Here is a 23,377-nt window from a genome sequence, read left to right on the forward strand (position 1 = left end):
TGTGCATGTGGTACACAGGACTGGACACAAATGCTTCCCCTTCCTCTCCCATTCTGAATTCTTAACCTGCTCACCAGTAAGGCTACAACTGCACACTTGCCTAGTGCCTCCCAACTAGTGGGTATGGAAAAGAGCAGTAGGTTTAGTGTTTCAGTAAACACTTTTACACTAGATGGGTATCCCGCAAGCAACTATGTTAAACATTAAAAGAAGTATGGCCAAAGCTATATTGGTTATACTTCTGTAGGTCACTGGAGTGCAGTTCGTTCTGCACTCCTGTGACCTGTTTTCAGCTGACAGCAGGCTAAAGTCCGCTGTCGGTTTGATGTCACACAGCCGGTTCAGGCTCTGAGAAGATCCTGATTATATGGTAGGGCTCCTCATGTGCCTGGACCCGAACCTTGCTCAGCCCCTTAGCGATCTGAGGGCCTGAGCCAGCCCTTCCCACCCCCCACCACAGCCCAGACCTTCAGTGAATGGTGGAGGGGCAGAGCAGAGAGCCGATGACTGACAGCGACTGCTCTCTTCTCAGAGCAGAGGGGAGAACTGGGTAATCAGTGGTGTTTGATCGCTCTGCCTCACTGCAGAGCCGGCAGGGGACAGATGCAGCATCGGATCGATGCTGCATCCACCTGAGTATAAATGTTTGTTTTTTTCTAAATCATTACTTCTCTTTTGAATATATCTGTAACATGATCTGAAAGGTGGATCAGCCCTTACACAAACCATCATTTTGATGTACAGTATTTAATCCATGTTTAAATAAAAGTTTATATTTTTTTATACATTTTATTCTCCAAGATTTTTTTAACATTAGGTTTAAAGTGTTGTTTTCTACAGTTTCTTCTTTTGATGTTTTTCTAGAATGATTTCCCTCTAAGAACATTAGAAACTCTGACACTTCAATTTCTAGTCACTAGAGTTAGGGACCAGACTTATCATTCACCTCTGTAATCACATGTAGGAAGTAGTATTGAAAACAGAAGTCAGGTACTAAAGGGGTGTGACCACATGTCAAACACTAAAAATTCTGGATGAACCCTCTGCACACTATTATATAGTCTTTCTAGCAGACTCAGGTCAGACCTGGAACTAGTGGCTCCCCCCCAATTTTAGCACCCGATTATATACATGTACAAGTTATTGGGATTTGAGCACAGGTATATCTTATTTCTGTTGCATTGAAGTTCAGTGGCAAGACCTGAACCTAGTAGCTTTCCCCCAATTTGAGTCTGTTTGTCCCATGTTAGCATTGTGTCCACAGTATCATTTGCAGAGCAGGTTGAGCACTGGCAAGAAGGATTACTTTGAAGCAGTTGGCCAGCTTAAAACATGTATTGCAATATGTGTGAACTAAAAATCCCTGTTTTTTTATTTCAAAGTCTGCTAGAAAGGGTATATATTGTCTGTATCACATGTCTGTAGTATAGTTCCCATGTTTAATCTTTTAGAATAATGTGAACATTACAGTGGTCTGATAGTACATGAGTACTGTAACCAGGAATGGCAAACTAAAAGTGACAGGAACTGATTGTATCTTAGTGGCAGATTTCTAACACTGTCAAATATATACCAAAGACACCAATTTCCCAGCAAGCGTTAATATTCGTGAACTGTAAATCTACTTTAGTTCTCATGGACTACTAAATTGGCAAGAACATCAAAGGAAAGTTAATTAACACTGGATTTATGGAGTCGTGTTTTAAAGAACAAAGTGAAGCCTTGATTTTATCACATGAGAAACGATTATCTCAGATTCATATTACCAGGTCTCACTACAGACTACAACAAGCCAACGTGACCACATATGTGTCCACTGCCGCGGTCCTTTCATTGACTAAAGGTTACACAGAGTGCAATGTACCTGCACCGCATATTGAGCTATGTGCATCTGTTAGAACATACAGCAATGAAAGTGCAACAATCAATAGCAAACAATAAGCCTTTAGGTAACTGTAGTTGACTGATAAACAAGGCTTTCTATCCAGGTGGCACGGACCTTTTGCTCTCGTAAGGTGCCTACAGACATTAGAGAAGGTTACTCTGACACAGCTGGTTGCTGTTGTATCTTGTAATATTCATATGTTTGTAGGGGTCTCTAAAACCCTAGCAATTGCTCCCCATTTAAAATGAAACTGCACTGTATCTATGCACCACAAACTAAAAATGCTATTTAATTCATTGTTAATATTCAAAGCAAACTCGTTCATCCATTAATGTCTCCATGCTTTATTTTCATAATCATTCTGAAAAACACTCCCTGGCATTTCTGGCAGTGGCCATCTTGAGTAAGGAAAGAAGATTCATGTAGCATTTGCTTCCTGGAATCAATCTGCCCTTAGCTCATGCATTGGCTGAGCTAAAAACCCTCCCCTCCTGACGACTGCTGAGATGTGTGACATCATTTGCCTAAGCATGGAAACCAGGAAGTGTCTGAAGAAATGTAAAAAAAAAAAAAAAAAAGTTTAAAACACAAGTAAAATATGGTATACCTTCCTATCCATTTACTAATGCTAGCAGCGCAAGGATTAAAAAAGTCTATGTTGATTGAGAAGGTAAAGTTCCACTTTAATGGCTTTTGTTTACCCCCAAGATTGATGTCAATAGTGTTCCCCCTGGAGATTTGCATGTTTGTACAAAGTTCTTGTAGAAAGATCATTCTGAAGCCAGGTTGTGCATACATGGCTGTTTATATAGGGCTAAACACTAAAAGCTGCACCTGTACAGTGAACCCATACAGAGTAGAGTAGTATATGAAATGAAAATAAATGAAAACTGATGCTTTGTCAGATTCATATCGACATTTTATTATTATTATTATTATTATTATTATTATTACTACATCAAGTTTATATAGCGCCAAAGGGTTTGCTCATCGCTGTACAATAGAGGGGGGAACAATACATGAAACAGTACAGCAACAACAAACAGCACATGAGGGGTTAGAGGGCCCTACTCTTTCGAGCTTACAATCTAGGAGGGAGGGGGTAGTGGTACAGGAAGAAGTGGCTGTGGGGGATGGAGTGGTAGGAGGAATGAAGGAGGACGGCTGTTAGGTAAGGGTGGGGTAGGCTTCCCTGAAGAGGTGGGTTTTCAGGGAGCGCCTGAAGGTGAGGAGGGAAGGCCACAATCTGATGGCTTGGGGTATTGAGTTCCAGAGGATGCAACCCTTATTACAAGCTTTTTATTGCAGTTTCAAGCCAACAATCCCTCACAATAGGGAACAACAAAAGATGGACTAATTTAAATTTTGTTTGTAACAAAAACTTAGGCAGATGGAACCAAAGTACTTATCTAGATCACAGTAAGAGTTATGTTGGCGGCGTAAGATTTGCAGGGGTGTATTTACCACAAGGCAAACTAGGCATTTGCCTAGGACGGCATTTTTCAGGGGGGCAGCAGCATTTTTTAGGTGGGCAGCGCTGCCCCACAAAAGAAGGGATGGAAGAAGAGACACACGCAACACGGGGACCAGGTGGGATCTGAGAGAGGCTGTGGGCTGCTTGATGGTGTATGAAAAGCCTGACTCTTGTTCCTGGGGATGTCCAGAGCTGTAAAGGTGAGTGTCTTATCTCTTCCTGGGCTGGGGGGTTAACAGTGTTTGGGGGGCAGTGGTAGTAGAAGGTTCTCTCGGGGGGGGGGCAAGGGTGTTGTTTGTCAATGTCAGGCTCTCTTCGCGAGGGAGGGGGGAGTTGGTCAGTGTCTCTCCGTGAGGGGGGAGCCAATTTTTGTGTTGCCTAGGGCAGCACGAAACCTAAATACACCACTGAAGATATGAATGGATATATAGAAACAAGCTATGACACAATGTAAAGTTACCAAACCAACATGTGTTGCTCGATCAGTGCAACAATTTAAACAGAGTATTGCAAGGTCGCCATATGAAAAAGGGAGAGAAAAAAAAAAAAAAAAGAGGGGGGGAGAGAGTGATTGAGGAAGAAGAGGAAAGAAGAGGAGAACAGGGTCCAAGGTCAGAAAGCAAGAGGAGATGCAGACGATGTCCCAATGTTACACTAAGTATTACAAATAGGGATTCCATCAAATTTGGACTGAGTATTGTTGAAGATACAAGAGTTTGTCATTATTCATTATCCAGTTCAATTTATGTTTGGTTAACATAAACCAAATATACTGACTGGTTCCAACACATAGCAATCATGATTCTAGCTGCTTGAACAATGAAGAATATGTTGATTTTCATGTATTTGGGGGCATCAACATCTAGTTTTTGGAAGAGAGCTACATTTTTGGCATAGTCACCCCAGTTACCAAATGTATCAGATTGAAAGGTCTGATCCATAATTTGGTGACTTTAGAACATTGCCACATAATGGCAATCTGGCGGCAACCCTTGAAACATGAAAATTATGCTTGTGGATATATTTTAGCTACTCTAGTGGAGATCATGTAAAAGTGTAGTAATGTTATACAATTAGATTGCACCTGGGTATTATTAGGATAAATTTCTAACAAATATTAACTATATACTTGCAATACTTCTAGGTCAAGTGTAGACCTAAATCTCATTTCCATAGAGTCATACAAGAAAGTTTGCAATTTCGCTCCATTAAGAGTATGGAGATGTGAACCTTTGTAGGGAGGGCAATTCTACAGGATCAGTCAAATGCCGCTAATGTAAAATGGGCTAGCAGTACATTTCAGGACATTTTTGAAAGTGAAACCAAAACAACTCATGCAACTTGTCCAGATCTGTTCTACAATGATCAGATATTAGACAGCAAGAAAAATGTGGAAAATGTAGTTTTGTGTTGACTGCATCGGTTTGTATATTCGTTTTTATTTTACACCTTCTTTAGTGGTCCATGCACAAAGTGAAGTCAAAATGTGTTAAAACATGGCCATCTGACAATTGGCTAGGTAAAAGACTACCTTTAGTCAAACATGAAATGTTGATTAATATCACAGTGATGGGTTAATACAAATGTGTGGGAGATGGTGGGGAAATACAGCACTTGACATTACCAGATATAATCAAATATTGTTGCAGCAACCAAACTTTAAGGGCACCTGGGTTAATGAAGGAATATAAAAGTGTCTGTAGATATGTACCTGTAAGGTATGTATGGTGTCTGCATTATACTATAGTGCTTCTTCAGAGCCATTATGGTTCCGATAGGTTTACTACAAACTATAAATTGATAGTTACCCAAAAGTGATATTTTATTTACAGGTGGAGCATGGATGAGTCAAGCCTGGCTTATACATATCTTGGATTCTACTACAGTGAGATCTGCCTGCCACAATTACAGACTCGGTTTCTGCCTATTTAGGAATTATAGGGTTTTTGCTTGCCCTTGTTTGTGTGTTCCATCTCCTCCTGCTGCATTTTCAATCATATACAATAAAAACTCCAACATGGAGATTGGGAGCCCTCAAAATGGCAACACTGGATGTGCAAGGGTACTAAAGCACAAATATCCCGCCAACTCTCCAACATCTATCAATAACTAAAATATTAATTTTGGCCACACTGATTTTTTAAAAGAGTAAATAAGGGCAACCCATTCTAGAACTTGCTGTTCTTCTATAGTTAACGGGTCATGAGTTGCTGGTATCTTGTCTAACATTAAAGAATTATTTTGACAGTATTGGCAATGTTAATAATGATACTGGTACAACAGATTTATGATGGTAATGATTACAAACAAACTACTGCAGTAGAACCAACCAATTCTGATCATCTCCAGCTGGTTTATTTACCAACATTATTATTAAAAGATTGCAAAAACTAGTGTGCTTGGTTCTAACAGTACTTTATATAAATGTATTTGATGCAAATAATACGGTACAGTCAATATGCAACCAAAACAAGACAAGAAGCAGATTATTCATGTGTATTTCTTTACGCTCTTACTTCTTAACTAGTACTCCAAGAACAGTGTAAACAAAGAAGAGTAAATGCTTGGAGCATTTCTAGATGCAAAGTACACTATGCAAATTATGGAAACAGAGAATCTATTTTCTATTCAGCACTGCAGGGCTACAACCGATACATTTCTGTTCCAGCGAAATATTATTCACAACTATTCTTAAAGTCCCAGTATTGTTACATTGTTTAAACACACGTGTTTGAGAACATACAAAGCAAAATGGAGCTTAATCACTGTTAAGGTACCTTAGCATCTGTAATAATGTATCTAATCTCCTAGATTGTAAGCTCAAAAGAGCAGGGCCCTCGATCCCCTCATGTTTTGCATTGTATTGGTATTGTTCTGTCACATGTTCTGTCCCCCTCTGTAATGTACAGCGCTGAGCGAACTATTGGCGCTTTATAAATACTGTATAATAATAATTTGAGCTGCATTGATGTGAAATGTTACCACTCAAGGAACTGTATATGGATAAATGTGTTGTTGGCTTGTTGTTTACGTAGACAGAGTGTAGGTGTTCAATTCAACCACCATGTCATAGTCTTCTTACACCAGTGTCAAGGTGGCCATATAAATTTTGCATTCCTGTGTACATTACGGCTTTCAAATAACTGGAAACATTTAAAGAGTCTGTCCCAAATGTGCAATTTTGCTGATGTGCTGGGTCAGCCCCAGAGTTCCTGTATGTCTTGGATACTCCAACAGCAGGATCTGCCTGCCATAATTCACAGCTCTATTCTTCTCCAGCTGGAAATAACAGGTGTTCCCACCCACCTTTATATGATTAAACATCTACTGTTGAGTTTTCCATAATATAAAATAATGTCCCATAGAAAGTGGGAATAGGACCCCCCTCTTTATTGCCAAACCAGGTGGGCAAAATGCAAGAACTCAATATATCTCAGGAAAAAGAGTCTCTAAGAGGTATGAGGCCACACCATTCAGTTAAGCAACACTCTTCTACTACTTACAGTCAGGTCCATAAATATTGGGACATCGACACAATTCTAACATTTTTGGCTCTATACACCACCACAATGGATTTGAAATTAAACAAACAGGATGTGCTTTAACTGCAGACTGTCAGCTTTAATTTGAGGGTATTTACATCCAAATCAGGTGAACGGTGTAGGAATTACAACAGTTTACATATGTGCCTCCCACTTGTTAAGGGACGAAAAGTAATGGGACAGAATAATAATCATACATCAAACTTTCACTTTTTAATACTTGGTTGCAAATCCTTTGCAGTCAATTACAGCCTGAAGTCTGGAATGCATAGACATCACCAGATGCTGGGTTTCATCCCTGGTGATGCTCTGCCAGGCCTCTACTGCAACTGTCTTCAGTTCCTGCTTGTTCTTGGGGCATTTTCCCTTCAGTTTTGTCTTCAGCAAGTAAAATGCATGCTCAATCAGATTCAGGTCAGGTGACTGACTTGGCCATTGCATAACATTCCACTTCTTTCCCTTAAAAAACTCTTTGGTTGCTTTTGTAGTATGCTTTGGGTCATTGTCCATCTGCACTGTGAAGCGGCGTCCAATGAGTTCTGAAGCATTTGGCTGAATATGAGCAGATAATATTGCCCGAAACACTTTAGAATTCATCCTGCTGCTTTTGTCAGCAGTCACATCATCAATAAATACAAGAGAACCAGTTCCATTGGCAGCCATATATGCCCACGCCATGACACTACCACCACCATGCTTCACTGATGAGGTGGTATGCTTAGGATCATGAGCAGTTCCTTTCCTTCTCCATACTCTTCTCTTCCCATCACTCTGGTACAAGTTAATCTTGGTCTCATCTGTCCATAGGATGTTGTTCCAGAACTGTGAAGGCTTTTTTAGATGTTGTTTGGCAAACTCTAATCTGGCCTTCCTGTTTTTGAGGCTCACCAATGGTTTACACTCTGGTGAAGTCTTCTCTTGATTGTTGACTTTGACACACATACACCTACCTCCTGGAGAGTGTTCTTGATCTGGCCAACTGTTGTGAAGGGTGTTTTCTTCACCAGGGAAAGAATTCTTCGGTCATCCACCACAATTGTTTTCCGTGGTCTTCCGGGTCTTTTGGTGTTGCTGAGCTCACCGATGCGTTCCTTCTTTTTAAGAATGTTCCAAACAGTTGTTTTGGCCACGCCTAATGTTTTTGCTATCTCTCTGATGGGTTTGTTTTGTTTTTTCAGCCTAATGATGGCTTGCTTTATTGATAGTGACAGCTCTTTGGATCTCATCTTGAGAGTTGACAGCAACAGATTCCAAATGCAAATAGCACACTTGAAATGAACTCTGGACCTTTTATCTGCTCATTGTAATTGGGATAAATGAGGGAATAACACACCTGGCCATGGAACAGCTGAGACGCCAATTGTCCCATTACTTTTGGTCCCTTAACAAGTGGGAGGCACATATGCAAACTGTTGTAATTCCAACACCGTTCACCTAATTTGGACGTAAATACCCTCAAATTAAAGCGGATAGTCTGCAGTTAAAGCACATCTTGTTAGTTTCATTTCAAATCCATTGTGGTGGTGTATAGAGCCAAAAATGTTAGAATTGTGTCGATGTCCCAATATTTATGGACCTGACTGTGCATTCAATGCATGTTATTTACCTGTAAAAGCTTCCTTGTGTAGACATCCAAAAGGCCTAAAGCTTGCCATACACTAATCAAAATCTGTCTGGTCCAACAGGAACTGGCCAAACTTCAACCAATGTGTGGCCTCTCCTTTCTTGACAGAAGCCGATTAAATAATCAACTTCTGTAAAAGAAACATACTGGAAAATGTGTTGACAGCCTGTATCTGCAGTCACTGATCAGCGTATTCTGACAGCAGCAATGCAGTGTCCAAACTAGGGTGGGTATTTTTCCATCTACCTCTTTATTGTGGATGAAGTTTTTTTTTCCAGTCCACCAACTGAAGAAAGAAAACTAACCATGTATGGTCAAAGTCACTCAAAGTGGCAAAGTCACTCAAAGTGGCAATCTATAGCATTTCCCTTCACTCCTCACCTGGCAGCTGCATAAAAGGTTTTGTAGGGAGGTAAGAAGTGGGGTGGTGGAGTTGGTGCAGAAAGTTTTCAGATAGTCCCAGAAGAGAAAAAGAGCTATCACATGCAAGGAGGAAAGGGGTTGTGCTAGGGAATTGGCTCTCCTGGAGTGGTTGTATTCTTTAGAAAGTTCAAAAGGCACATTGCCAGTGAATAAGAAATCATTTATGTAAAGTAATCATGCTGCAAGTAAGCATTTTCTGTACTCTTACCCAACATTTTAAAGTTGTTAGAGTATATTAACTTATCACCAGGACCAAAAACTGTTTTGGGTAGACTCACCCTTTAAATACGAACGATTACTGCATTGTTTGAAATTTTTAAAATACGTAACTAAGTATTTGTGTTTAAAGAAATGAAGATATACATTTTTAATGAAAAATTCCTGGGAAATAACTACTGAGTGTTAGCAAGCTGACATGAAATGTGCCAAAGGTTCAATTGACAGAAGATTAAACCCTCAATGTGGCTAAATGAAAATTATTTCTGCGAGATTAGACTAAGTGAGCTAGTTTTCTTATTGTCGTCCCCCCACCCCAAGAACAACATTGACAGGAATGCTACAGAAATGGAAAGTCCTGAACTCCTGTTTTCAAAAGCAACATACAGTGGGGAGTGTAGAACAGAAGATTAAGCTTGACTTAACTGGGCTGACATTCCAAACCCCACTCCACCCAAATTATATCATCAAAGGGAAATGATTGTACTCTGAATGCTGATACCAAACTTGCCAAGAAAAGCAGAGTGTTTTTTAAGCATTTTTTCTTTTTGTATTCAAGTGTTAAATAAAAGTTGTGATATTAGCATTTGTTCTAGCATAGATAAATGACAAATCTGGTTTGCCATCTGTCTTAAAAGGGATCTAGTCTCCTACATTGCATCATTGCTGTAGGCATGATTGAGGTCGCCATTTTGTGGGCTGAAATTGGTTTTCAGAGTCTGGACATGTCATACCTCTCGTCTCGGCAACTCTCATTAATTTCTGCTTCACGCTATGTAATAACTAGCACATGGATTAATTTATTAGTGCCTGAAATAGGAACTGCTTTTGTTGCTCACACCACTCAATAATATTCTTCCTTCAGTTTCTCACTGTATGGGAGAATGAAAGGAAGGTTTCAGAAAGCCATTATGGATTACACAGTTCGTTTTTGCAGAAACTTAAATAAAAGAGGTGGATACTTTACAGTTTGTAAATCATGCATTATGACACGTTGTATAAGGTTTTGACTGTACTGCACTTTCCATTCATCTGTCAAGTAACAATATAATCAGTCTTTCTTCTTTATATCCAACATATGCTGGATTCAAAGAAACCTGATCCCTAGTGCCACTCAGCATGGCTTCTGTGGACAGGCACCTGCTGCATAGGACTTAATACAAGGATACATATACAGTACATCTTCAGGCAGTGTAAAATTATATGATTTAACGTTGCCCGTGTTTGACAATGGATGTCTACACAAGGCCAGTAAGACTGGCAAGTCCGCTGTTTATTCATTCAGTGAACTGCTAATCAAAAATCCATGAAAACTTTCAACCATTCTAAAGCCAATTTCCCTTAATCTGAGATTTATGCATATTTACACAAATCCCTAAAAAGAGCTTTCGCAATGCTACTGGGGAGGACTGCTGTCTCTTGTCAACCCCCTTCCATCCTTTAGACTGTAATCTCCATGAGCAACGCCCTCCTATTACTTCTGTATTAAAATTGTACTGTCTCCCTTTATATTGTAAAGTGCTGCAAAAATGGTTGGTGCTATCTAAATCCTGTAAAATAATAACAAAAATTTAATATATTTCAGCTTATCATTTCGAGGTGTGGAGGCTGCATTAGTCAGGCTAGCTATTTTCAGCGTATAAAAACATGTTAACCTTGCCAGAAATACAGTTATTTTTCTTCTCTAAACTATTGATCTTCTTTGTACTTCAAGTAATTAAACTTCAGCATGAATGACAACCATGGTTGCCTCCATATAGCAGAGAAGTATACATAGCCACTTAGGGACAGCAAGTATGTGTGTGTGTGGTTTTTTTTTTTTTAGATTTATCAGATACACATAGAGGAACAAACTGAAAAAAGGAAACAAAGGCAGCCATTACATTTAAGAACTGGTAAGCCCCCTCCCACCAACAAAAAAAAATAAAAAAGTCAGTAGCTACAAATACGCTAGCTGCTGACTTTTAATATTAGGGCACTTACCTATCCGGGCATCCAGCGGTGTCCTATCCCCGGGCCAATTCTTCAGTTGGCTGTTGGGTGCTGACGTCACCATCTTGACTAAGAGAAACCAGCAGTGAAGCCTTGCGACTTCACAGCCGGTTTCTTACTGTGAATGCGCAAAGCATGCTGTGCTTTGTGAATGGGCCAAAGTCCTCTGGAACCTGTTTTTCCCAGAGGGCTGTGGGGGCAAGCTTCCGGCACAGTTCGCCGCAGTGAACAGAGACGGAAGTGGGAACCTGTCAAAACCAGGTACCCGCTCCCCCCCCCAAAGGGTGCCAAATGTGGCAACGAAGGAGGGGAGGAGGCAGATAAGCGGAGATTCCAATTTTGGGTGAAACTCCATATAAAGTTTCATTACATTCAATGCAACTACTCAATATTTCTCATAAGGAAAATGGTATAACCAGCAGTATATACAGTAGATCAGATGACATAATTAACACTTTTTTTCCTCCTCTATGTACATCACGTGGCATAGTTGTCCTTGCTCTGCACTGAAATATTGGTAGATGGAACAAGCAAGAAACCGTTGACGAAATCTGGTGATGTCACTGCAGGAAGTTTAGCTGTCCTGCCATCCTATGAGGATGCTCACATGGGGTGGCGGTCAAAGGGGAGGGAGCCAACCAGTTGTAGCTGCTCCGCATGTCAACAAAAATAGTCACATGGAGCAGCTTCCATTACGAGCAAGAAGAAAGTGAAGATTTTCTAACAGGGAACTGGTGGAGCATATGCACTGAGAGTGGCAACACAGCAGCAAGAAGATTGGCTATTATCAGGAGCATATTTACCACAAGGCATTTGCCTAGGGCGGTATTTTTCAGGGGGGCAGCACCTCCCCCCAGAAGAAGGGATGAAAGAAGGGACACATGCACCATGGGAACCAGGTGAGATCAGGGAGAGGCTGCGGGCTGCTTGATGGTATATGTAGAGCCTGACTCTCATTCTCGAGGATGTCGAAAGCTGTGAAAACGAGCTTCTCCCTATCGCCCGGGGAAGGGGGGAGTATTGGAAGGCTCACCTGACGAGTGTGGGGCAGGGATGTTGTTGGTCAATGTCAGGCTCTCTCCATGGAGGGGGAAGGGGGGGGGGTTGTGTTGGTCAGTGTCAGTGGGGGCAGACAATTTTTGTGTTGCCTAGGGCAGCACAAAACCTAAATACACCACTGGCTATTATAGTGCTGCCACTGACACTAAGCAAGTACACTGAATTAGCAGGATCAACAATGAATTTAATGAATTACTAACATTGAAAATCTTCTTAGACAGACAGGTACAACTTGTGAATTTGTTTCATCTCTGTGTATCACCTGAGACTAAACATTTCACTAGGTATATGTAAGGGTTTAACCACTTTTAATTTTTGGTTTTGGGTTTAGATATGTTTTAAAGTGCTGAACATGAGGCTAGCAAATGTGCTGCCAGCATTCTCCAGTTCTGGACCTATGGTTTTTACATAGGATTTATTTTTCCTTGGTTTACAATTTGTTTTCTTCTTGTAATTAAAAAGTGAAAAAAATGTATGCACATAAAATGTGGACAAGAGTCACAGGTAGAACATCACAACACTTCAGAGCTTAACCAAAAGCCTCAGTGATTCTTCTTTAATCCCAAACAGATAATGGTACACCTATTGTTACATACATGATAATTATTGGATGGGAAGATGAAAGGCGGCAACAAACCATTTGTCACGCTTGTAAAAAGTTTGTATACAACGCTACAGAGCAACAAAAGTGAAATATGAATTAATATAGGGGTAGAGCAGAGTACAGAATAATTATACAAAACAATGCTCTTTTATTGCAGGCTAAAGTGTTGGATGCTAGCGTCTGATCCTTTTATATATATTAATAGGGTACTCATAACACATTTACCAGTTTCATTTCATGTATAAGAGCTGGATTTACATGAAACACTTTTTTTTTTTTTAATAATGGTACGTGGGATGGTACACGTGTTGTGCATAACATAAAAGGTATCAAATTATAACTAAGACATAAAGATGATTTTTATTTAATTAAAAAGTAGCTGAAAAAGTTGCAGTGCTTTATTAAAAGGTAACCCAAAATAAAGTGACAAAAAATATTAATTTATTTAATATATAAATCATTGACCTATGGCCTAGGTAGACATAACAGGCCAGTAAAACTCAAACAAACAATCAACTAAATAAACAACCATGTCCGGTACTCTTGCTGGACAGACAAGCACCTTGACCGCTTCCTGACTGCCCTATAGCAGAAATACTGCTACAGGGCGGCAAAAGTGTGCAAAATCACCACTATTCCTGGCTGTCAATCACCTGGGTCCCAGCCGGTAATTACTTGCCGGCGCCCGGTGATGTCGGCGATCACCGATGGGGAGGAAGACTGTTTTGTTTACTAACAGTCCTCCTCCCTGTCGGCTTGGGCACACTGCTCTGGATGGCTGTGCACAGCACAGCCATCCAGAGCAGTGTGCTTACAGCGAAGCACCAACACACCGCCCCTAAGTAAAACACTCCCTGCACAGTTAACCCTTTGATCGCCCCTCATGTTAAACCCTTCCTGCCCAGTGACATTAGTACAGCATCAGTGCTTTTTTTTTTTTTTTAGCACTGATCACTGTATTGGTCTTACTGGGGATGTCAGTGACACCAAGTCAGTTCCCCTCAGTGTCAGAATGTCAGCTGCAGTCCCACAGTCCTGCTATAAGTCGCTGGTCACTGCCATTACTAGTTGAAAATAAATAAATAAATAAAATAATCACAGTATATTGTAAACGCTATAACCAGGAGTGGACTAACCATTTGGAAACTCGGGGACTGCCCGAGGGCCCGGGGTCAGTAGGGGGCCCCATGAGATACCCCTGGTACCTTTTTCATAGGCTTTTTTGAGTTTGGGCAAGGACACAGGGGCCCCATGATCCCCTATTGCCTGGGGGCCCCATGAGTTGTCAGTTCGCCTCTGGCTATAACTTTCATGTAAACCAATTCATTTACACGTACTGGAATTTTGTTTAGCAAAGACATTCAGCAGAATACATTTTGGCCTAAATATATGACGAAATTTGATTTTTTTTTACTTTTTTTTAATGAAATGTTTAATAGCAAAAGTCAAAAATATTGTTTTTGTTCTCAAAATTGTTGGAGCAAAAAAAAAAAAAAAGCACAGGTGATCAAGTACCACCTAAAGAAAGCTCAATTTGTGGGGGGGGGGGGAAAAAAAGGACGTAATTTAATTTGGGTGCAGCGTTGCATGACCGCACAATTGTCAGTTAAAGAAACTCAGCACCGTAACACAAAAAAATGGCCTGGTCGGGGGGGGGGGAATAAATCCTCAGGAGGGCAAGTGGTTAAAAGGCTAAAAGGAGAGCACAAGCAATTATAAGGGACCTTGCACCATCCCATGGTTCCCGCTCTATTCAATGTGGTCCTCTTCCATTATAATCTATTTAAGACAACCTGTTTTTAAAACTTGTTTTGAACCTGTTTTGCTTATTGCCAAACAGACTCAGTAAATGTTTTAATGTCTTATAAAAATTAGGGAGTCAGTTTTTTTTTTAAATTTATTAGGGTTACAGTCAGGGCTTAGCAGCGGCTGCCAGACACAGCCACCACTCCCAACCTGACATCTAAGTGAGTGCAGATGCATGTCATGAATGCAGACAGTGTGAGTTTGGAGACATGCACCCACATGGATGTCAAACCGGGAGCGGCGGCTGTGTCCATGCAGCCGCTGCATCCCAGCTGATATGAATGGGACTACCTGATTGAATTTTTGATGGAAATTGCTTCAGAGATTCAGCAAACTCTTTTCGAATGCATCAAACCTAAAACATGCAGATGTGGTCAGGGTCTCCTTAACTTTCTGATTTTTGTTTGCATTAGAAATGAGCAGACAGAAATCTCCAAGTTGTCACAGCTTTAATTGTGGTAAGGGTGAATGCACATTGTTGCAATGCATTAAGACATATATGTTAACGTCACTTGAACTGACTGCCTAATGCTCCAGAAAAAGTGCAAGCATCAATTTTTTGTAACACAAGACACATGATAGTGTGTTACTGTGTGTTGCAGCACATACGCATTGGTAAGGTGCATCGGAGTGAAGTTAAAGTGTACTTGAAATTAATATGTGCCATTTAATAGGGACCATCTAGAAATGTTTAGTGTGCCTTAGCAGTACCCTGAGAAATGTACAGTATGTTTTGTCCAGAATTCCTCCTGGGAAATAGCAGTTCACTTCCTGGTATGTGAGTGTGTCTAGGCACCCGTATACTTGCAGAATGGGATCTGAGGATATTTGGTCATGTCATTATTGTTAATATAATTTTATTTTTTTTTAATGACTGTATTTTGGTAACTCAAATGTCTAGCGGTTTAATTCTTGTCTAAATAAGTGTGTGTTATTATTTTGGATGTGGAACTTAGACCCAACACAAATTCATATCTATAATTTCTTTATTATTTTATAATTATACTTTTAGCGCAGGTTTTGCATTATTATAATATAATGAAATGTAGCCGCATTGTAATGTTTGCTAAACTTCTTACAGCGTGCAGTGAGCACAAACCCTAAAACGAGTCATAGACTGTTTCTTTTTTATTCGATCAGCCAATTGACCGATCATAAAATAACAGATGGAATGCCCCATCCACACATGCAAGCCGGATGGAGAAGTTCTCGCCATGGTGCCATTGTATCCTGCCCGTGGGACTCAAGAAGAGTCTTGCTTTTCAAAATACACAATCAATAGCTGCAGATGATTGGCTGCTGATTGAAAAAAGTTAAAAAAAAAAAAAAGATCTGATGGTCGACTTCTGTTGAGCGGGAACAGCCATAGATGGATCAAAATTTGTCTGTTCCCTGCGGTACTAGCCAAATTTTGAACCATCTATGGGCAGCTTTACTGTAACCCTCTTGCCTTCTGCCTCTGATTGCAGTATTGCTAACAATTTCTGATTTCTGTACACTAGTGTAACAAGCTGCAGAATATGATGGTGCTACATGAATAATAGTAACTACACACACCAACAATGAAAAAAAAAAAAATATATATATATTTGAAATAAGTCCTCCATTTCTCAGTGCACTGTTGAGTACTATATGGCTTTCTAAGGCAGTCATTTGGTTTTTATTCTGGTTGATACCATTCGGATGAGTGTAATCTCACTAACACCACGTGTTTACAGTTCCCTAGAAATGAGCATGGCCCCTCCCCTTTTTTCTGCACAACTCCCTTTACAGGGAAAGTAGTCCTAGCATGAGCCTTTTCAACGCCTGTGTTCACAGAACAGCTTGTTTTAGTTACCAACCCCTGCCGTTGTTAAAATGACAGCCAAGGTGAACTTAGTTCATCCATTTGACTATGACCTTAAAACAGTGACTGTCAAGTCTGTGTCTATTTACCTGACAGCTGTCATGTTGTAGAGTATCTATATAAAAAGTTAGATAACAGTTTATCAGAAAATGATTTCATTTTAACATACACAACTAGGGACAGTTAACATGGCAACAGCATGTGCCTCATTAGAAGCAATATTCATCAACTGTACTGATGAATAATTAACAATTTTCTGGCAATTGAATTCAAAGATGATATCTAGATTAGATATCTGCATTTCAAGTATAGATCTCGATAGCATTTAATAAAGAAATCTGGAAGCTGCCCCTCCTGATTTTGTGATGTATCCCAATCTGTGTTTTATATGAGAAACAAGAAAAGAAAAAACAAGAACTCTGTGGTCATTGTTTAGAGCTCATGTACTCTGCAGCTGATAAACTCATGTTTAGGAGCTGTTCAGTGCCTTTTCAGCAGCCCCTGAACTCTCCCTAATGTTTTCCTATGTGTCCATGTACACATCATTGTTTGCAGATGAGTTTACAGTCTTTTTTTTGAACGCAGAAAACTTGCGTTCAGCAGTAGATTTTATCAGCATTTCTAACGCAAAACGCTTGTAAATGCGGCTAACCACGTTTATTTATTTATTACAGGTACTTATATAGAGCCGCAAATTTACGCAGAGCTTTACATATATATATATATATATATATATATATATATATTGTACATTCACATCAGCCCTAACCCTCAAGGGGCGTACAATCTAAGGTCCCTATCTCACATTCATACATACACATACTAGGGACAATTTAGACAGGAGCCAATTAACCTACCAGCATGTCTTTGGAGTGTGGGAGGAAACCGCAGTACCTGGAGGAAACCCACGCAGGCAAAGGGAGAACATGCAAACTCCAGGCAGGTGGTGCTGTGGTTGGGATTCGAACCGACGACCCTAGTACTGCCAGGCAGAAGTGCCAACCATTTAGCCACTGTGCTACCCACGTTGATAGGCGTTTGCAATTTTTTTTTTAACTCTTCCATTTCCAGATGCTGTCCAGAGCCTTTTTTCATCATGAAGAATGCATGCAAAGTGTTTTCCCGTTACTCAAATGGACCTGGCACACCATACTTATATTAGACACTGCTGCAATAATTTCTGCACAAAAATGAGCTGGAACACATCAAAACACCACAAAAAGAAAAGACAGCTAATCTCAACAAATACTGCTCTCTCTGCTTCTGCTATTTCTCTCAAAATGTCTGAAATAGTTATTTATTTTTACTGTTTTTCAGTGCTTTCTGGGCATTTTGGAAGGTCTTCTGAGGTTATCTTAAAAAACCGTTTCTAAACGCAAACGCTCATAAACGTGGTATGCAAACACAGCTAAACAGATGTTTTTTAATCAACATTTTCCAGCAGTCAGTTTCCATCATTCAGAAGTGTCCCGTGTACATGGGGCCTTAGTTCCAATGTATGGCATCCCATGATGCTTGGCACAGCGCCTCCCAGTGACCAATGGTGTTATGATGACTTTGTATAGTAGACAGGGTTGTTGTTTAGGTGTCTGCATGCAAAACTAGATTTGCTTTTAAAATTGCTACAAGGATGGAAAATACATGCCAACTCTGTAACATTCATAGGGCATCTAATATGTATCAGATTGCAGACACAAAACAAAGTGTGATGAAATAATTGTCCTGGCTGTATAAAAATACATATCTCAGTCTGGAACACTGCTTGTGTTTTGCTCTACAGAACTGGTGTTTGTTATGATCTGTATACAATTTATACAATATTTACATACACCAGACTATGCAAAGCAATTTAGCACAAAATAGACTGATCTACAATAAAGCAAAGTCAGCAATGAAAGAAGCAATAGGATAGGAAAAAATGCAAGGTGTAAGGTCACATAGTTGTCAGTGTAGTATGGAGCTATGCATGTGTTTGTTTATCTTACATAGCTCTGATATGTATCATGCAGAGGAGCCACAGTAAATCAACGTACATAAAAAAACAGAAAAGCACAAAACTAACAACAATCATTCAATATACTGTATAACCTACTAGTTAGCATTCTGTAGAACCTGCCTTAATATTAATGTATCTGTAAATGCTAACAATACGTGTCTTTTTGTTTTCTTGCTTTTGTTCTGTTAATATACCATTAAAGCATTTTATTGTATCTGTTTAACAAAAAAAAACAGCTGTTCATCCAGATAGAAACCTCATGAGCTGATAACAATCCAGAGACAGAGAGCACAGGAGGCCATTGGTTAGATTGTTACCCACTATCTAAGTGGACTACAAAACACCTCTCCCTGTTATGGAGAAAAGAGAAAGGTGTTATGTAGACCTAACAAAATACTTGCCCCACAGTGACAAAGCTGCTCACTATGGTTGTCACCCTAGGACAGGAAGTAAGTTAATGGCAGGATTACCAAGTTAAAATAAAAGGCAAAAAAACAAACAAGAAAACTGAATACTGTCACCACATCTAAGGATGGGAAAACTACAATACTACCAATATTTGTTTTTGGGTTACTCAACTGACTTGAAGACCTATAGAGATTAAATAGTATTCTCTAATAATTGTGTTTTTAAATGTGCCTCCAGTTGTATTTACTTCATTTCTACATGCAGACCAAAGGATAACACGCTAACGTGTGCTGCAATTGTAAATATCCCGGCATTGTTATCGTTTCTCCCACACCCTGTAACTGTCACTTTTGCTGGATAGCATGGTTTGTGGCAGAAACAAGCAAAATCACGTGAAACTCAAGACGGGAATTCATAAGGCAATTATGATTCTAACATGTGTTAACCACACTTATAAGAAAGCATCAGATGTGTTATTTCCCACTCCCCTGCAGCTGAAGTTTTAATCCAGTTCTCAGAGCTCCTGTAAACAAGACTTCTTAGTAATATATATCTTAGAATTTGAAGCAAACAGCTGATCTACAAAAAGGCAAATTACTAAAATCAACCCCTTGAAGTTAAATGTTCCAATGATCGTAGCCATGAGACTTCAGATGTGACATGATGAGCCTCCTCCATACATATTATGACTTTTATGTAAGCATACATCATAAAAATAGATTAATGGGTGGAACTTGTTTACAGACACTGCATGTCTATGGGACAAACAAGTGACTGTGACTCACTGGCCAATTGTGCTGTCACACAACACGTTTGTTCCCTAATTTGTGTGTCAAAGTTACAAACATCAGCAAACAAACAAGCCTGTATTAAGCAGAAAAAACTCCCTGCTCGGTGGACAGATGAGGAATAAGCTGCTAGGAGGGGAAAACCATGCACTGTGCATTTTTCCTTGTTTTATCTGACATCCACCCCACACATTTCCCACAGAACTGAACAATAACAGCGTGTCTACCAGCAAAACGGCTTGAAGTTCTGGACTAATTGGCCAAATAAAAAGTCCTTCAGTTATTTGTGCATGGAATGTCTGCTGGCATGCCAGAATTGAACGAGTTTCCTATGCTTTGTGTGACACACACCCTGTTATTTTCCCAGGCTGAACTGCTGAGAACATGGGGGGGATCCGAATCCAGGCAACATCCTCCACAATGCATTCTACTGCTGGCTGCTATCAGCCTTTAAACACTACACAAATACTATTACATAGATCATCTACAATGCACTTCTTCTGACAAGTCACAGCAAATCTTTAACCATGCTACATCAAAGCAAATGTCATCTGTGCCCCTGCTCAGTGGCCCTTAGATACTTAGGGGCCTATTTATACTAGCTATAGGTCAGATGGGTGCTCAGACACCTCACAATCGTATAGAGTCCTGGAGAGGGTTCGCTTCTATCCAGCTGTCCATCATTTGCAGGTGATCAGTAATTGAATGGGGGTGCTCAAAAACTGGCCTAGCACAGGGGCCCTTTGGGACTTAAGGGCCCAGTTATACTAGCTATGGGTCAGATGGGTGCTCAGACACCTCTTAGCGGTATAGAGACCCGGAGAGGGTTCACTTCTATCCAGCTGTCCATCATTTGTAAATGACCAATAATTGAATGTGGGTGCTCAAAAACTGGCCTAGCACAGGGGCCCTTTGGGACTTAAGGGCCCAGTTATGGGTAAGATGGGTGCTCAGACACCTCTCAATGGTATAGAGACCTGTACAGGGCACCCTTCTATCCTGTTCTCCATCAATTTTATAACCAATAAATGGGGGGCATATAAAACTGGCCTAGCACAGGAGCCCTTTGGGACGCAGGAGCATATTTAAAATAGCTATGGGTCAGGTGGATGCTCAGACGCCTCACAGTGGTATAGAGATGGAGCTCAATTCTTTCAGGCAGTAAATTACTTTTACTTGGCCAGTAGTTCAATGAAGGGTTCAAAAACTATTCTAGCACAGGGGCCCATCTATACTAGCTATGGGTCAGATGGATGCTCAGACACCTCCCATTAGTATATAGACCTGGACTGAGCTCACTACTATCCAGCTATCACTTTTACTGGCCCAGTAGTTGAATTGGAGGGGGGGGGGTCATAAATTGGTCCCTTTGGGGACACTGATCATCCCTAAATGTCATTTTTCTTGCCATGACACTGCATCTGTTGAATAGGAGGGGGGTCAAATACAGGTCCCTTTGGGGACACGGATCATCACTAAATGTCATTTTTCTTGCCATGACACTCCATCTGTTGAATTGGAAGAGGGGGGGGGGGATCAAATACAGGTCCCTTTGGGGACACTGATCATCCCTGAATGTCACTTTTCTTGCCATGACACTCCATCTGTTAATGCTGATCACTATATAAATAAAATATAATCATGGAGAGTCAGGTGGACAGGAATGGTGACACATGTCAGTGTAGCCATAGATCAGACAGGACACCTCTCCATCACACTGCCGCCCAGCACACGTCTCTCCATCCAATACTCACATATCGCTTCAGCTTCTTCTCCGGAGGAGACTTGATGAGCCAGCCGTTGCACACCACGTCCCCGGCACTCATGGTGTCCCCCTCCTTCCAGCACAGCACCGACAATCCAGTCTAGCTGGTTCCTGCCTCACTTCACGCTGAGACCTATCGGCTTCCTTCAGCTGGGTTCAAATGCTGATCTATCACAAGAAGGAAGTGAAGAAGACATCACTGCACGGCCAGCTCCCTCCCCAGCACGTGATCGCGGGCGAGGAATTCCTTCCAAATACACAAACCCAACACGTGCACCGTCCCAGCTTGTTTACAGTCCGCCTGTCACCGGTCTGCCGCTCCGGGGGGTGCCGGGTGGGGAGAGGAGAGGGAGGAGGAGAGCAGAGACAGGCATCACACCGGGAGCCTCACAAGAAATCTCCCATTGTCCCTGTACGGGATTGGGATGAGATATGAGCATATAGTAAAATACTGGGAGAAATATAGTGTGGATGGGGTATGGTCATATATAATACTGGGAGAAATATAGTGTGGATGGGGTATGGTCATATATAATACTGGGATGAATATAGTGTGGATGGGGTATGATCATATATAATACTAGGATGAATATAGTGTGGATGGGGTATGATCATATATAATACTAGGATGAATATAGTGTGGATGGGGTATGATCATATATAATACTGGGACGAATATAGTGTGGATGGGGTATGGTCATATATAATACTAGGATGAATATAGTGTGGATGGGGTATGGTCATATATAATACTAGGATGAATATAGTGTGGATGGGGTATGGTCATATATAATACTAGGATGAATATAGTGTGGATGGGGTATGATCATATATAATACTAGGATGAATATAGTGTGGACGGGGTATGGTCATATATAATACTAGGATGAATAAAGTGTGGATGGGGTATGATCATATATATTACTAGGATGAATATAGTGTGGATGGGGTATGATCATATACAATACTGGGATGAATATAGTGTGGATGGGGTATGGTCATATAGTATACTAGGATGAATATAGTGTGGATGGGGTATGATCATATATAATACTAGGATGAATATAGTGTGGATGGGGTATGGTCATATATAATACTAGGATGAATATAGTGTGGATGGGGTATGGTCATATACAATACTAGGATGAATATAGTGTGGATGGGGTATGATCATATACAATACTGGGATGAATATAGTGTGGATGGGGTATGGTAATATAGTATACTAGGATGAATATAGTGTGGATGGGGTATGGTCATATAGAATACTAGGATGAATATAGTGTGGATGGGGTATGATCATATACAATACTAGGATGAATGTAGTGTGGATGGGGTATGATCATATAGTATACTAGGATGAATATAGTGTGGATGGGGTATGATCATATAGTAAACTAGGATGAATATAGTGTGGATGGGGTATGATCATATACAATACTAGGATGAATATAGTGTGGATGGGGTATAGTCATATACAATACTAGGATGAATATAGTGTGGATGAGGTATGATCATATACAATACTAGGATGAATATAGTGTGGATGGGGTATGATCATATACAATACTATGATGAATATAGTGTGGATGGGGTATGGTCATATACAATACTGGGATGAATATAGTGTGGATGGGGTATGATCATATACAATACTAGGATGAATATAGTGTGGATGGGGTATGATCATATACAATACTAGGATGAATATAGTGTGGATGGGGTATGGTCATATATAATACTAGGATGAATATAGTGTGGATGGGGTATGGTCATATATAATACTAGGATGAATATAGTGTGGATGGGGTATGGTCACATATAATACTAGGATGAATATAGTGTGGATGGGGTATGGTCACATATAATACTAGCATGAATATAGTGTGGATGGGGTATGGTCACATATAATACTAGGATGAATATAGTGTGGATGGGGTATGGTCATA

General features: G+C 40.4%; 1 protein-coding gene across 1 annotated transcript in view; it reads right to left on the reverse strand.

The window, feature by feature from the left end:
• GAB3 (GRB2 associated binding protein 3) overlaps positions 1 to 21,667 on the reverse strand; it is a 151,448-nt gene extending 129,781 nt beyond the window's left edge. Inside the window, exon 1 of the mRNA XM_089678295.1 lies at positions 21,418 to 21,667. Within this exon, the coding sequence (XP_089534421.1) occupies positions 21,418 to 21,489 (72 nt within the window). The 5' untranslated portion in view covers positions 21,490 to 21,667. The remainder of the gene's footprint in view (positions 1 to 21,417) is intronic.
• Positions 21,668 to 23,377: the final 1,710 nt, after the last annotated feature.

This window comes from Staurois parvus, unplaced genomic scaffold (assembly GCF_062004578.1).
Source record: "Staurois parvus isolate SC_StPar_1 unplaced genomic scaffold, SC_StPar_1.0 ptg000202l, whole genome shotgun sequence".
Classification (NCBI taxonomy): domain Eukaryota; kingdom Metazoa; phylum Chordata; class Amphibia; order Anura; family Ranidae; genus Staurois; species Staurois parvus.